Source organism: Melanerpes formicivorus, unplaced genomic scaffold (assembly GCF_026170545.1).
Source record: "Melanerpes formicivorus ecotype bairdi unplaced genomic scaffold, bMelFor1.0.p_v2 SCAF_28, whole genome shotgun sequence".
Classification (NCBI taxonomy): Eukaryota; Metazoa; Chordata; class Aves; order Piciformes; family Picidae; genus Melanerpes; species Melanerpes formicivorus.
The window spans coordinates 9482416-9498858 of NW_027142380.1; the positions used below are offsets into that span (position 1 = coordinate 9482416).

General features: G+C 44.3%; 1 protein-coding gene across 6 annotated transcripts in view; it reads left to right on the top strand.

Moving 5' to 3' along the window:
- CNTN6 (contactin 6) overlaps nt 1-16443 on the top strand; it is a 200441-nt gene that overhangs the window by 105092 nt on the left and 78906 nt on the right. For all 6 annotated transcript variants that reach the window (XM_068154394.1, XM_068154390.1, XM_068154389.1 and 3 more), the window contains one exon: nt 2809-2904. In XM_068154394.1, coding sequence (XP_068010495.1) covers nt 2809-2904 — 96 coding nt within the window. The remainder of the gene's footprint in view (nt 1-2808; nt 2905-16443) is intronic.

The following is a 16443-nucleotide window of genomic DNA, read 5'->3' on the forward strand; positions in this document are numbered from 1 at the left end:
GGGGGGGGAAGAGAACTCTTTTGGTTAGGCTTACTAAATCTGAGGGGGGAATGAGGGATCTGAAAGATGCCAAGTGATGCAGATGTTAGTGAAGCACCTGAATGACAGTCTAAAGAAAGTGTCTACCCCTGGAGCTAGTTAAAAATGGGTTAAATGAGTAACTTATGACAGACATAGCATACAGCCTGTCATGGGCCAGAGGACTGGGTCTAGTTCTGGGCTCCTCAGTTTAGGAAAGATGTTGAGCTGCTGGAAGGTGTCCAGAGAAGGGCAACAAAGCTGGGGAGGGGTCTGGAGCACAGCCCTGTGAGGAGAGGCTGAGGGAGCTGAGGTTGCTTAGCCTGAAGAAGAGGAGGCTCAGAGGAGATCTTGTTGACATCTACAACTACCTGAAGGGAGGTGGTAGCCACATGGGGGTTGGTCTCTTCTCCCAGACAACTCCCATGTGTTAGAACAAGAGGACACAGTCTCAGGTTGTGCCAGGGGAGATTTAGGCTGGATGTTAGGAAGAAATTCTTCACAGAAAGAGTAATTGGCCATTGGGATGTGCTGCCCAGGGAGGTGGTGGAGTCACCATCACTGGAGGTGTTTAAGAGGGAATAGTTTGAGGCACTTGTTGCCATGGTTTAGTTGATTAGATGGTGTTGGGTGATGCTGGGAGCTCCAAATTGGACACAGTACTCCAGGTGGGGTCTCACCAGAGAAGAGGGGCAGAACCCCCTCCCTCATCCTACTGCTCTCCCTGCTTTTCCTGCAGCCCAGCAAACAGCTGTCATCTGGGCTGCCAGAGTCCACTGCTGACTCATGGGGTGTTTGTCATCAACTGACACCCCCAAGTGCTTCTCTTCCAGACTTCTCTCCACCCACTCTTTGCCCAGAGAGGTGCACTTTTGGCCCACCTCCTAAGCCTACCCAAGCGCTTCTGGATGTTCCCCTCAGTGTGTAAAGCAGACTCCAGAGCACATCATCCTCCACAAACTTGCTGAGGGTGCCTCAGTCCCACTGTCCATGTTGCCAACAAAGATGTTTTCACAGCGCTGGTCCCAGTGCTGAACACACAGCCTCAGGCCAGCCAACCCAAGCAAATGCTCATCTACTGTCTTGACAGCTGTCTCAGGGGCCACTTTTTCATACAAATACCTTCTTCCTTCTCAGAAGATACTTAACCCACAAGAAAGAAAAACAACAACAAAGCTGGTAGATGCTCTCAGAGTGAATTTTCAAAGAAGTTAATAAAGAATTCCACACTTAAAGACTGAACCAGGGAGCAACTTTTAAGTATGACTCCAAACTCTAGTTAGCCATACTGCAACCATCCACTATTGTTATTTTCAATTAATATTACAGGATGGAGTGAAACTAAATGCATTCTCCTTTTCTCAGCCTTCTTTCTTCTTTTTTTCCCCCCCTTTTTTGGTCCTTGCAAAGTAGCCAGACTGCAAGGCAGAGGTCTAGCCAGTGGGCAATTAAAGGAGCATCAGAGTTTCACACACTTTCTCAGTGTATCGACAGGCACCATCTATTGGGGCTATGACAGCACCAGGAGGTGCTACAGCTGCCTAATTCAATTCAGTCACCTCTGAGTAGACAATGTCTTCATAGGAGGCCAATATACAGGAGATGAAGAGGAGGAAAGAAAAATTAACTGTGTAAAGTTCAGCTGAGGGGGAGAAAATTGATGTATTGACATAAATAGCTGAGCCTGTAGAGGTGGTAATCATTATTGCTTCGACCAAGGAGAATTGTTTCTCTATTGAGCTCTGGATCAGGTAGTTGTTCAGCTGATGAAAGATGGAACAATTGTTTGAAACAAGAACCTGCAGCAAGGTAAATAGAATAAGCTTAAGGCAAGCAGTTAGCAACGTGGTGGCATAAGGAGTTTTAAGGAAAGCTGATATTTATGATACTAAAAGCTGATTTTTGGACACATTTCAAGCAATCATTTCCCAGAGTGCTCTGAGAAAAAGGAGTAAGTCATCTTCTTAGGGGATCACAATGTAAAGAATCATATTTTAAAGTACATCTACGTGTGTCACCTCGTAATTGAATTCTTTAAAGAGAACAAGACCATTAGCACTTCCACGCCTCAGTGAACCCAGAGCAGGAAAGATTGAGTGCGGTGGTACATCTGGCAAAATAAAATAGGATAAAAAGGAGCAGCCATAAAAATCACCACAGACACATTGGCACATCCCTAAACCACCCCAGGAGTTCCTCTCCCTCCCCTTGAAAAAGCAGTGCTCAGGTTTCCTGGAGTCAATTAAAACATATGCAGGCAAGAGCAGGACAAAACAGACTCATTAAGAGTACAATGTACTTTTATCAGCATTTAAGCGTGCACTCAGTGGGAGTCCTGATGATGTTTAATTATCTCTTGTAAATATGGAAAAGCACATCTGCTTTTTATAGCTATTAAAAAAAAAGGGGAAACAACACCCAAAAACGTGTGTGTGTGTGTGTGTGGTTTTTTTATCCCCTACTTGTATAGATTCAGAGTCTAATTTAAGTTCCAAACGACGGTGCTAGAAAACATCCTGCTTTGATGTGACACCAGCCTTGCAATTAGGGGTTGTAAATACAAAAAACCTCAGAGTATAACTGCTTTATGGATACAGATCTCATTACCTAGGGCTAGATTGCCTAGGTTGGACAAAAAAAAATGCCTTGTCTGTTGACAAACAGATTGTACTATGCTGCTGAATATATGAATGCGTGTCTGAGTCACGGGAGCATCACAGAGTTGGGGATGCAGACGGGAATAAATCAAACAGATAATAACTGGCTCTCACTTTCTCCTTCTCTCTCAAGATCTTGAAAACTTTGAAACAAAACCAAGAAGCACAGTGTCAGTCAGAGAAGGACAAGGAGTAGTTCTTCTCTGTGGTCCTCCCCCACATCATGGAGGTAGGTTGAATAACTCTACATTGTGAAGCCTGAGCATCAGCTGCTAAAGCTGAGGAGCAGCAGTCTATGCAGCTTGCTGCTTGGTTGCCACCACCATTTATTAGTGCATGATGTGTATTGGTTTGGATTTAATTTCTTTAAAAGACACCAGGGCTTCACACTACTTCATAGAATCACAGATCTATCAGGGTTGGAAGGGACCTCAAGGATGATTCAGTTCAAACCTCCCCTGCCATGGTCAGAGACACCTCACACTAGATTAGGTTTGTCAGAGCCACATCCAGCCTAGCTGTAAAAACCTCCAGGCATGAGGCTTCCAACACTTCCCTGGGCAACCTGCGCCAGTGTCTCTCCATGCTCATGGTGAAGAACTTCTTCCTGACTTCTAATCTAAATCTGCCCTCCTCCAGCTTGGATCCATTCCCCTCAGGCCTGTCACTACCTGACACCCTAAAGAGTCCCTCATTAGCTTCCCTGTAGGCTCCCTTAACATACTGGAAGGCCACAATTAGGAGATTCAGGAGGCCTTTTATTATTCTTTGGCTACTTGAGGGACTAGAACATGTCATCCTGCCCCATGACATAAATGCTTAGCTCCTTTGTCCTTATGGAATGGCAGAAGAGCACCATGAGAAACTCTACATCAGAACCACTTCAGCTTTAACTAGAATATTCTTTAATTTAGTGCTTGCTACTTCAATGCCATAATTTCAATCCTGCATTTCACACATCAGTCATGAAAATTTATCTTCTGTTCTTGAATATCTCATTCTCCCTTTACTGATAATCATAAAAGTCATAGAAAAGTTTAGATTGGAAGGGATTTCTGGAGAAGTAAACTCTCTGATTAAAAGTGTGATTAGACCACATTGACAGATAACTTCCAGTGCTTCAGGTAGAGAAGGAAAGAGAGGTATTTGGGGGGAATTGATTTGAGGGTCACTTGTATCTACTGCTCCTTAATCATTAGGCTGTTTTTGCTGTCTCCTTTCTGCATGAGGTCAAATCCAGGGAACGTGCAAGGAGCCAGTAATGCACTGAGCATGATGTCTCAGACCTTTTATTCAAGCATGGGGAAAAATTTTCCTTCCCCCCCACTCCTTTTATAGGTGTGTTGCTACCTCCCACATCAGCATTTACAGCATCATTCAAAAGCTTGAGCATGTATGTACACTGCTGTCATAATTTGTTATTAACACTTTTTTGTACCTACTAGAAGTGAGAAGTTCTTGATTATTTTTTTTCAGATTCATTTTTCCCCCCTCCAATATTAAGTCTTGCGAATTATGAGCCATAAACATTCACAAATCTTCAAGGATATTAACACGCTGCTCAAAACTGCTTCAGACCTTTTGGAATCTGAAGATCTATGGCTTCCTAATGTAATTAGCTGAAAGTGATTGGAAACTTTGTCCTGGAAATGCAAATTGTATTAATAGAGAGGAAATATCAATAGCATAACCACCAAATTGTCCTGTTCTGGACTGAAAGGATCAGCAAATCTTCATAGAATCAATAAGGTTGGAAAAGACCTCAGAGAGAGAGACCAACCTGTCATCCAGCACCTCATGACTCACTAAGCCAAATCTTGGATGACTTATGTCCACACACTCACACGAACATGCCCTGCTCTCAGCAATGCTTCCTCAATCCTTCTTAAGGGAACAGAGCTATAAAACAGATTCCCATGAGGAGGTAAATAGTGATCTGTAAAGAGGATGCAGTATATCAGAGATGTGGAGAAACCCATCAATCAATTTAAAGCCCTCAAGTCTTGAATGGAGCGGAAATGTCAGTTCACTTTGTGTTTACCGCCATCTGAAAGCAGTATGTAATCAAGGAGATGAAGTAAAACCTGATCCTTAAGGGCAGGAAAGGCTGGAAAGAGCTCCTGAAATGTATCAGTGGGACAGACAGAAAGACAACACATCCATCCTGGAGTCAGTAAGCTATACATTTCCCTCTTGCTGTAAGGTTAAAATCACGATTTGACAAATAGGAGTGAGCAGAAGAAAGCATTCAGAGGAAATAAATAGTTAAGCAGTGAGCTCACACTGGGTTAATTGAACTGACAGAACAGTAGCCATGAACAAAGCCTTTGCCACAGTGTTTCTTGAGCTGGAGGTGTGAGCTGTTGACCAAGAGGCCTGAAAAAGACATGCTCTGAAATAACAAGCCTCGAGAGGCCAGAAACCAGCTTCTTTTTGTCATCCACACACCCTGTATTTATGATCCAAAATTACATGCCACGGGGATGAAGTGCACAGGCTGAGCTATGATAAGATGTGGACCGACTCAGGATGCTTAGGAAGTTTTTATTGAAAAAAAAAAAAAAAAAAGATTGTAGTTTTAGTTCTTTTTAATTGAAACTTCTGCCTCTGACTCGCAGCACCAACAGGAGAAAGGATTACTTGCATTTCATAGAGCTTCCATAACAAGTGTTCTGTGCTTTCAATGTGATAGAATTGGATATCAAGGAATTTGGAAGATAAACCACTAGGGAGAGAGCTACCAGGCCTATAATGTTGACTTCAAGGCAATACAAGCTGTATAACTTGTCCTAGACACCAGGAAAGATAATAGCTCTTAGGCTCTCCTATCCAACTTAGCAGATACAGCCCATAACCAAAGCAGACTTTTTGCTAGTAGGAGCACTTAGAGAACTCTTTGGGTGGAAAAGACTAACCATGCCCTTGGAAAGAAATTATCTATGTCATGAAAAAGACACTCAAGGGAGCCAGATGGATCCAGCCCTTCAGATACGTCTCCCTATAGACCAGCTGCTTCCTTCCCAGGGATGAGTCACTTCAGACCTGGTCCTATCCATGCATCACAGAGAGGGAAAAGGAACATGGTTCTGATGCTTATTGGCTTTGTTTTCCATAGCCTTGAAGGAAAATGCAAGACATCTGTACAGCAGTCATTCATAGCAATCAACATCAATACAGTTATTTTGGGATAGGTAAAGCCTTCTGCCTTCTTGCTAACCTAGAAAGCCTCTACCAAGAGAGGAGACAGAAAAAGAAGGACTTAAGAAAACAAATGAGTATTTATTAATTGAGGTTTCTTCCCATACAATATCAAGTAGGAATAGGTTAACTAGCTCAAAAATATTCCTACATTCTATGGTGTCTCAGAAGGGCATCTAGAGAAATGTTTCACTTCTTTCTAATTCACACTTCAGAGACCTACACATTGGGAAGCTTACCTAAGTCTGTATCACAAACAGCCTGAAGTTCAACTTTCTGCTAGGTTCACAGGAAAGCAGTCTCTGCAGTTATCATTACAACACTCAGCTGTTCACTAGATGCTCTAAATATTCTCCACATCCCCAAGCACTTCACAGAACAGTAAAGCTTGGAAGAGATCTCTGAGAATCACCCAGCCTAAACCCCCGGCTAAAGCAGGGTCACACAGAGCAGGTTACCCAGGATCACAATGCCCAGGAAGGTCTGGAATCTCAGGGCACTCCACTGCTTCTCTGTGTAGCCTGGTCCAGTGAAATATTTAAACCTTAAATTTAAACGGTGTTTCTTTATATAGCAGGCAAAAAAAACCCCACCCTGGGCTGCTCCTTTATGGTTTTGCACACACACTTAACTGGGACTGCACCTCTAACCCTTTTTTTGTTTACACAAGAGAAACAACTTTTTCACTTGAATAAGGAATAGCAAATACATCAGGCAACGTGACAAAACCCAAGAAAAAGTTCAGAAGTGTTGCTCCAACAGCTTTCACATCAGCTTTAAACCTTAAACCAGCTCCAACAGAACAAAGTCCTCGCAGACTCTTGTTGGAGCTCCACTGATAAAAATAACCGCAAACAAAAACCCACACGATGTTGCTACGAACAAAGAGGGCTTTTAGCAACGATCAAACACAACAATGAAAGGGAAGAGCCCACCTCTTAAAAGCGTTCCTCATATTTTTCAATCAAGCAAGACATTAAAAATTTGTTACAACTAATGACCAACAAACCACAGCCTGCAATTAGCTTTTGAAAGCAGGAGCAAACCTACCCCAGGTTACCTGACCTGACCCAAACTCTTTATTTCCTCACCCAGCCCCTCCTTGTCTATTTATGCACCAGCCTCTGCTGCTGTTATTTATGAGGCTCATTAACACACCTTATAAAGTTCAGCCTGTGACTTTCCTCTGCTTGTTAGTGAGGCTGAGGGATGCAGGGGTGAGAAAGTAAGCTCTATTTCTCTCTCTGAGCTGCGTGCTTTCTCAAGCTTCATTTCTTTAGGTCAGCTGTTTGTTGGGGGTATTTTCCCCTCCCCAATCAACATGCACGATTATGTTATTATCACAAAATGATGCTTTATAACAAGCTCCAAGGTAAGGGGAGTCACGTAGGAAGGCTCCATTTCTCTAGTTACATATGAACTTGACCTGACCACGATGAAGTTGCTGCCTAAATAGTAATACATGGCTCAGGACCCAGGGGTAGGCTGTTGCTCATTTAATTTTTCAGCAGCAAAGCTTGATATAAAGCCAGACTCCTTCAAGCTGGCTCCCTGCAGAGCTTTAAGGAAGTTGCTAATCTTGTTAGGAGCAGCAGGATCACTTGTGCTGTTGCATCTCCTTGTGCATAGGAGCTGCCAGGGTTTGAAGCTGGGATGCTGAGTCTGTAGACATTCTCTGTGCTGGCATTAGTACACCAAGGCTTTATCACAGAAACAAAGCACTGTGAAGGAATTAGGAGTCCTGTGGACCTGCTTACTGCAGCAGTATCCTAAATCCTCAGCAGAAGGGTGGAGAGAGAGTTGTGCAGTGGAAAGCAGGGCAGAGGAAACGGGATGTGGAAAAGATGGGCTGAGACTAGAAGTGCTGCCTTTCATGTAAAAGGGTCTTTGGCTTCTGCTGCCTCAGGTTGTTTCTACTTTTCATGTTAAATAGTCTGCTTGACAAAATGTACAATCTTAAAGTGAAGGTTTGAAGTGTCTTCCTCTGTAAAGCTGAGTGTCTTAGTCGTGGGTTTAACATCCCTTTCTCTCTCTGCTCCTATTTCTCAAGGCTCCTATGAATCTTTAATTCTTTCCTGCCATCTCTGGTAGGAGGGGGGAAGTCTCTTCCCTGAGACCAGCCTGTAGCTGTTCTCCTGCAGAACGAGAAATATTGATTTGAATTTGCTTGGGCTGAGGGAAGCACTGAAATATTCTATTCCCTAGACCAGTATATCAGCAGTGATTATCAGCTGCTCTTCTTTCCTCTCAGCTGTGCTCTGAAAGAAAGAGCTCAGGGCTGACAGGCATAGCCAATGTTCTCCTGCTTGCCCAAGCTTAGGACTTGCCCACTAGGCAGTGCTTGGCTGGAAGGTGTGATGGAATTAACTCTAATTTGGGGGGGCTCTGGGATGAGAAAGGAGATTGACACCAAGGAGACTGACACCAAGTAGTCACCTGCCTTGGGTTAAAAAAAACCCAAACACCCAAACCAAACCAAGCACACCCCAGAGCTACTAAAATAAGTAGTTTATGCTCTGGCATATGCATAATAAAGTTGACATTAATGACCCTTCCACTGCTGTGTAGCCTCTTAGAAGTAAAGGTAGTTTTGTGCTCTCCCAGGCCTCTTCTCCTGGACACAATAACACCAATGAGATCATTATTTTGAGTGTAAATACCACTTTCCAGTGTTCTGTGCTCAAATAGGTTAATGTAAGCTGAGACTACTCATCTACACATGTAAAAAGGAGCAGTACTGTGATATGAATTATGCCATAGTTAGAATTAAAAACAAACAAACAACAAAAAACCCCAAACCAAATTAATTACCTGAAGGTGATAAGTAGTTAGAAAGCATGTCTTAGAAAACAGCTTGGCTCACAGCTGATAAATTCAAAACATCAAGGGGACAAATTAAATGATTCATGTTTTCCTACTAGCTTTTGTCAAGTAAGGCTTTAAACTTTTATCCTGAATTCTTTGTTACTATAGAATCATTTTGGTTGGAAAAGACCTTTAGGATCAAGCCCAACCATTATCTAACTACCAAGGCTGCTGCTAAATCATGTCCCTCAGCACTGTATCTCTGCATCATTATTTGTAGGTCCAGATATGAGAGGGATTCTCTGTGCTATAGAGCTTCATGAGGTTAGACATTATTTGTGTTTGCAATCTAGGCATAGATCATAGTTTTGCTTTAATCTGTCTTTGGAACAAGCTCAGATTCTACTGCAAGCAATATTTTTATGGATAAAAAGTTTAGGAAGGATGTTGACTTGCTGGAAGGTGTCCAGAGAAGGGCAACAAAGTTGCTGAGGGGTTTGGAATACAGTCCTGTGAGGAGAGGCTGAGGGAGCTGGGGTTGCTTAGCCTGGAGAATAGGAGGCTCAAGGGGAGACCTTATTGCTGTCTACACCTACCTGAAGGGAGGTTGTAGACAGGCAGGGGCTGGTCTCTCCTCCCAGACAACCAGCACCAGAACAAGGGGACACAGTCTCAAGCTGCACCAGGGGAGATTCAGACTGGAGGTTAGGAAGAAATTCTACACAGAGAGAGTGACTGCCCATTGGAATGTGCTGGACAGGTTAGTGGTAGAGTCACCATCATTGGAGGTGTTTAGGAGGAGACTTGATAGGGTGCTTGGTTGCATGGTTTAGTTGATTAGGTGGTCTTGGATGATAGCATGGATGTGATGATCTTGAAGGTCTCTTCCAACCTGGTCTATTCTATTCTATTCTATTCTATTCTATTCTATTCTATTCTATTCTATTCTATTCTATACTATTCTATTCTATTCTATTCTATTCTATTCTATTCTATTCTATTCTATTCTATTCTATTCTATTCTATTCTATTCTAAAGAGGCTCAAAATCCAGGACCAAGTTCTGCTTGTTTGTCTATATCTAAAGCACCCCTGAGTCAAGACTCACCAAGATTGCTCCAATTTGCTCCTTGCCAGACAGAATGGCTTAATGAACAATTAATAGCTCAGAATGATCAATGAACATCTCAGAGGGCTCCCTTCTCCAGACTCCCATCTCCTTATGCCCCACTAGGTAGTGTAACCTGGCATTTGTTCTTCTACCCCATCCCATTAACTGTAGTGAAAACAGCAATAGGAAAATGGGGTTAATTCATCTGTTACAGGGGAAAAAACTCTCTATTCCCTTGCTTCTGGTATGTTGATTCATCTTCAACATCATATGAAAAGTGGTTACTCCAGAGGGAAGGTTACAGCCAAAGAAGACTATGCACAAAGGAAAATCAAAAGAAAGATATGGAGGGGAAAAAGCCCACAAAACTCTTTGGTGTGGATAACTTTGTGCAAGACCTTTAATGCTAAAGCCTTTTCATAGCAGTCTGTGAAATTCAACCACTCTGAGGCTTTCAAGGGTATGCTGAAATCTGATCTCGACTCCTGTTTGTGTCAGAAATCCTGTAGTTAAATGGAAAGTTTAATATATATATATATATATATAAACTCAAAAATAATTGTCACTTTATATTTGTTCTTTCATAAAATAGCTGCCAGCAGCCATTTTCAGATTCATTTCAGCTGCACTTCAGCAGCAGGTTGCTGTCTTTACAATCTCCCTTCAATGCCTTTACTACCTTCACCAGGCTCATCCCAGCTGGCCATAATGCTACAAGTGATGTCTTGGGCCTTTTGCTGCTTTGTTTTGCTAGTTCAGCAGGTTTGCCACCCATCTGATTTACTCTAAGTGACCCAAAGTGGGAATATCTAAATGTTGATCTGTTATCAGGTGTAGATCAGTCTGCAGAAGAGAAGGCTGCCAGGTGACCTCATTGTGGCCTTCCAGTATCTGAAGGGGGCCTGCAGGAAGGCTGGGGAGGGACTGCTCAGGATCTCAGGTAGTGATAGGACTAGGGGGAATGGAATGAAGCTGGAGGTGGGGAGATTCAGGCTGGAGGTGAGGAGGAGGTTCTTCCCCATGAGAGTGGTGAAGCCCTGGAATGGGTTGTCCAGGGAGGTGGTTGAGGCCCTGTCCCTGGAGGTGTTTAAGCCCAGGCTGGATGAGGCTCTGGTCAGCCTGATCTAGTGTGGGGTGTCCCTGCCCATGGCAGGGGGGTTGGAACTAGATGATCCTTGTGGTCCCTTCCAACCCTGAATGATACTATGATCTGTTAGAGGGTAGAAGGGCTTTGTTTTGCTAGTTTTTTGCTACCCATCTGATTAAGCGACCCAAAATGGGAATATCTAAGTGTTGATCTGTATATTAGGTGTTGATCTGTTAGAGGGTAGAAGGGCTCTGCAGAGGGACCTTGACAGGCTGGACAGATGGGCAGAGTCCAAGGGCAGGAGATTGAACACATCCAAGTGCCAGGTTCTATGTATTGGCCACAGCAACCCCATGCAGTGCTACAGGCTGGGGTCAGAGTGGCTGGAGAGAAGCCAGGTAGAGAGGGACCTGGGGGTACTGGTTGACAGTAGGCTGTACATGAGCCTGCAGTGTGCCCAGGTGGTCAAGAAGGCCAATGGCATCCTGACCTGCATCAGGAATAGTGTGGCCAGCAGGAGCAGGGAGGTCATTCTGCCCTATGCTTAGCAGTGGTTAGGCCACACCTTGAGTCCTGTGTCCAGTTCTGTGTCCCTCAGTTTAGAAAAGATGTTGAGCTGCTGGAAGGTGTCCAGAGAAGGGCAACAAAGCTGGGGAGGGGTTTGGAGCACAAACCCTATGAGGAGAGGCTGAGGGAGCTGGAGTTGGTTGGCCTAGACAAGAGGAGGCTCAGGGGACCTCAGAGGAGGAGGAACCTCAGGGGAGGTTGTAGACAAGCAGGGGCTGATCTCTTCTCCCAGGCAACCAGCACCAGAACAAGAGGACACAGTCTCAAGCTGCACCAGGGGAGGTTTAGACTGGATGTTAGGAAGAAATTCTTCATAGAGAGAGTGATTGCCCATTGGAATATGCTGCCCAGGGAGGTGGTGGAGTCACCATCACTGGAGGTGTTTAGGAGGAGACTGGATGAGGCCCTTGATGCCATGGTTTAGTTGATTAGATGGTATTGGATGATAGGTTGGATGCAATGATCTTGAAGGTCTCTTCCAACCTGGTGTAGTGTACTGTATTGTATAGTATTCCATTCCATTCCATTCCATTCCATTCCATTCCATTCCATTCCATTCCATTCCATTCCATTCCATTCCATTCCATTCCATCTTTTTCTATAACACAGCATTAGCTTTCCAAACCTACTGCACCTGTTGATGTCACCTAACTTTCTAAGAGAAGATACTGTCTAAGGGTGTTCTACCTTAGAAGAGGGGGAAAGAAAAAAAGAAAGAAGTTTGGTTTCCCCAGTTTGGTTTCTTTCTCTTAGGATTTCATCCAAATCCCATTGAAGTCAATTAAAATGAAGGGTTCTACAGAGTGTAGTGGAGCTGAAGCAGGCTCTAGGCAAGTATGGCCTGCAGATGGGTAATGCTGAACCCAGAGTTAGATAAGTAGGAGTGTTTATATCCCTTCTACTGAGGGGGGAAAAGGGATTTAAACATGCAAAGGAGGGGCCTGAACATGCTCCCAGTTAATGGGAAAATTCATCAGGAGGCCCTAAGGCAATGGTGGAATACAGACAGAGAGTGAGTAACAGAAACTTCAGAAGATGAAGTCAACTGGAACCCCCTGAGAGCTGAAATCAGGACAGACAAGGACTGACTTTCCTTTACTGCTTAATTAATTCAGAGACTGACCTCATGAAGAATGTCTGTGTTGCATAAAGTTAGTTTTAATAGAGTTTTATTAGAATTTGCATACTGTATCCTACACTAAATTAAACTGCATCCCCAGGCCCTGCAGCAGGAATCTGGGGCTTTTTGATTGCAAGCCATAAGATACTTAAAAGGAATCCATTTGGTGTTTATTTGGCATGGAGATGCCATGTTAGAATGGATAGGTGTTTTTTTCCAGCCCTGTAATTGTCAGCACCAGAACTTCACTTTATCAAGGGAACCTCCACACTCCTTTTTCCCATTGTCTTGCATTTGAAATTCCCTCCTGTTTCTCATTAGGTACACTGTCATGGAAATCGGCTCTCAGGTTCAACCATGTGGAGCAGTTTTGCTGCACAGAAGCCCTTAAGTGCCTTTGGGTAGCTCTGTGTGAGGAGGAAAGCAAAGTTCCCATCTATCACAAAAAGGGATATCAGGGCACAGGCCCTCAGGGGGTCTCATGAAAACTGAGGAAACTGCAGACCCAAGGCATTTCTTCCACAGGAATCTCAAGTCTACAAGATGAAGTTTAACTGAGTGTAGATTATGTAGCCTAAAAATCCTCAGAGTTTTATTTACAGTCCCTAACTCACAGGCTAGAGAACATCAGATAATGAATTCAGACCAAGGTGTTCCCCACACCAAGCACTGTGGTTTGTTTGTCTAGCCAGGCTACAGTCATCAAACTTTATGCCCTACATTGGCTTTGTGTAATAAATCCCTGGAAGACACATCAGGTCATAGAATCATGGAATGGTCCAGGTTGGAAGGGACCTTAGAGACCATCTACTTACACCTTCCTGCCATGAGAGTGATGTCTCTCAACTAGATTCAGCTGCTCAAGGCCTCATCCAACCCAGCCTTGAACACCCCCAGGGAGGAGGCATTCACAGCCTTCCTGGGCAGCCTATTTCAGAGTCTCACCAACCTCCTAGTGAAGAACTTCTTCCTAAGATCCACTCTAACACTTCTCTCCCACAGCTTAAAACCATTCCCCCTTATCCTGTCTGTAGACACCCTTATGAAAAGTCCTTCTGCAGCCTTCCTGTAGGATCCCTTCAAGTACTGGAAGGCAGCTCTGAGGTCCCCCTGGAGTCTTCTCTTCTTTAAGCTGAACAACCTCCCTCAGCCTATCCTCATAGCAGAGGTGTTCCATGAGGTCATGGTTGCATCACTTACATCTAGCTATAGGCTGATCTTCCCAAAAGGACAAACCCAGCCATCTTCAGGGTTGTTTTCTTTTCCCCCTATGTAAGTACTTGCTTTATTCAGGTTCCTAAAAGCACATGGACATGTCAATGTACAAACACAGTGCTTTTCTCTTGTGTATATGCAGGTCATGTGTGCACACACATATTATATCACATTATTACAGGAAGGATCTGGAGGTGTCTGAAGGTGTCCAGAGAAGGGCCATGAGGATGAGGAGAGGGCTGGAGCTGCTCTGCTATCAGGACAGACTGAGGGAGTTGGGGTTGTTCAGTCTGGAGAGGAGAAGGTTCCAGGGAGATCTAATTGTGGCCTTCCAGGATATGAAGGGGGCTACAAGAAAGTTGGGGAGGGACTTATTAGGGTGTCAGGGAGTGATAGGACCTGGGGGGAATGGAACAAAACTAGAAATGGGGAGATTGAGATTGGATGTTAGGAAGAAGTTCTTCTCCATGAGGGTGGTGAGAGCCTGGCACAGGTTGCCCAGGGAGGTGGTGGAAGCCTCCTGCCTGGAGGTTTTTGCAGCCAGTCTGGATGTGGCTGTGAGCAACCTGCTGTAGTGTGAGGTGTCCCTGGCCATGGCAGGGGGTTTGGAACTGGATGGTCCTTGAGGTCCCTTCCAACCCTGACAGTTCTGTGACTCTGTGATTATTTCTGTAATTGTTGCATCTTCCCGTTTTGCTGTAGGCTAGGAGGGGGAAAAAATAAAGAAAGAAAAAAAAAAAAAGGGGGAAAAAAGGAGAGTCTGTCATTAAACTGCAGCAAAGCAGAGCTTATTGCAGGATTTAGCCAAGTACAGCAAGTGTCATTGATTGCTCCCTGGAGATGCATCACTTCTAATGAGAGTCCTAAAATGTTAGAAGATGATAACATAAAACTCCACAAAACTACTGGAGTTTGCAGACTTATTACCATACTGTCTCCATGTTGGAAGTGAGGTGGGGAGGGGGGAAAGAAACATAAATAATCCTTTTCAAATGGGCTTGTTGATGGGGGAAATGTGTAAAAATGAAGCTGTTGGCAGAACACTGTTAGCTTATGAATTATACATTTAATTAAGGAAAGCTAAACTGGTAGATTTTGAAAGTTCTGATTTACTGTGCCTTATTAAAGACAGAATCTCAGCTCTGCTCTGGCTGTTGGGTGATGGCAGGGATGTGGAGCAGCCACAGCATGGGGCTGGTGGGACACCTTGGGTGAACTCGTGTCTGCAGCACGCTGGTTGTAAACACTGAACTCACTCGCTGTGCTGCTGCTGACTCTGTGACAAGGCTTGGTCAAAAAGGCCTTCAGAGAAGCAAGGTTCTGGGATGATAAGGTGGTTTTGGAGGTGTGTAGTTCCAGGGTGGGCTAGTGGAATAAATTAGTCTTAAATTGGATTATAAATAAACATTCAGAGAATATAATGAGTTGGAAAGAACCTTTAAGGGTTATCTAGTCCAACTCCCCTGCAGTCAGCAGGGACATCTGCTACTACAAGCAGGTTGCTGGAAGCCCTAAACAACCTGATCTGGAATGGTTTCAGGGATGGGGGCTGTACCACCTCTCTGGACAACCTGGGCCAGTGTCTCACCACTCTCACAGTAGATGAATTTCTTCCATCTAGTCTAAATATCCCTCTTTTATTTTAACCCCATCAATCCTTGTCCTATCACAAAAGGCCCTTCTCAAAAATCTGTCCTCAGCTTTCTGATCAACTCCTTCAAGTACTGAGAGACCATAAGAAGGTCTTCCTGGAGCCTTTTCTTCTCCAGACTCGACAACCCCAACACTCTCAGTCTGTCTTCACAACAGAGCTGTCTCAGCCTTCCCCCCACCTCCCATTGTTGTAGCCTACTCTGGCCCTGCTCCAAAGGGTCTGTGTCTATCCTGTGCTGGAGTCCAGATCTGGCCTCTGTACTGCAGGTGGGAGCAGAGGGCAGAATCCCCATGTCTACCTGCTGCCCCTGTTGCTGGGAATCATCCCTAGACACAACTGACTCTGGGCTGTGGAGTTCATGGTGCTGGCTCATGCCCAGCTTTTCATCCAGCAGCACCCCCAAGTCCTCTGCAGGGCTGCTCTCTACCCATTCGTCCTCTAGCTTGTATTGACAGTGAGAATAGCCCCAGACTAGGTTCAGGACCTTGCACTCAGGCTTGTTAAACCTCAAGAGGCTCATCCTTCAGGTATGCATTGTGAAGCCCTCAATGGAAACAAAATACTGTGATACTATGACACTGTGAAAAGAGAGAGGCAGAAGAGTTGGGAAGTTGGAACAGGACAAGCACAGAACAGATGCAAGCCTGGAAGATGAGAAGGGTCAAACGTGCAGTAGAATAGGACATTATGTACACTCCAAAATATTTGCATGCAGGTGAGCTCCCCTTGGTTGTAAGAATGTGATGATCAAGATTTATGTTGCTGGTTTCTGTTTTCCATGCTCAGAGTGACGAAAGGAGCTGCAGCACTGTGACCAGCAATTGGCTCTCTGGATGTTCAGAGCATTATGAACAGAAGTTATTTACCAAAGCAGCTTTCCCACAGCATTATGACACTGCCATTCCTACTTCAAAATAACCTGAGCAGGGAAATGAAAGGCATCAGGGGACAGAAACTTTTATGACCTTCTGAAGTGGCTGAGAATGAGTTTAAAACTAAAGCAATGCTTACC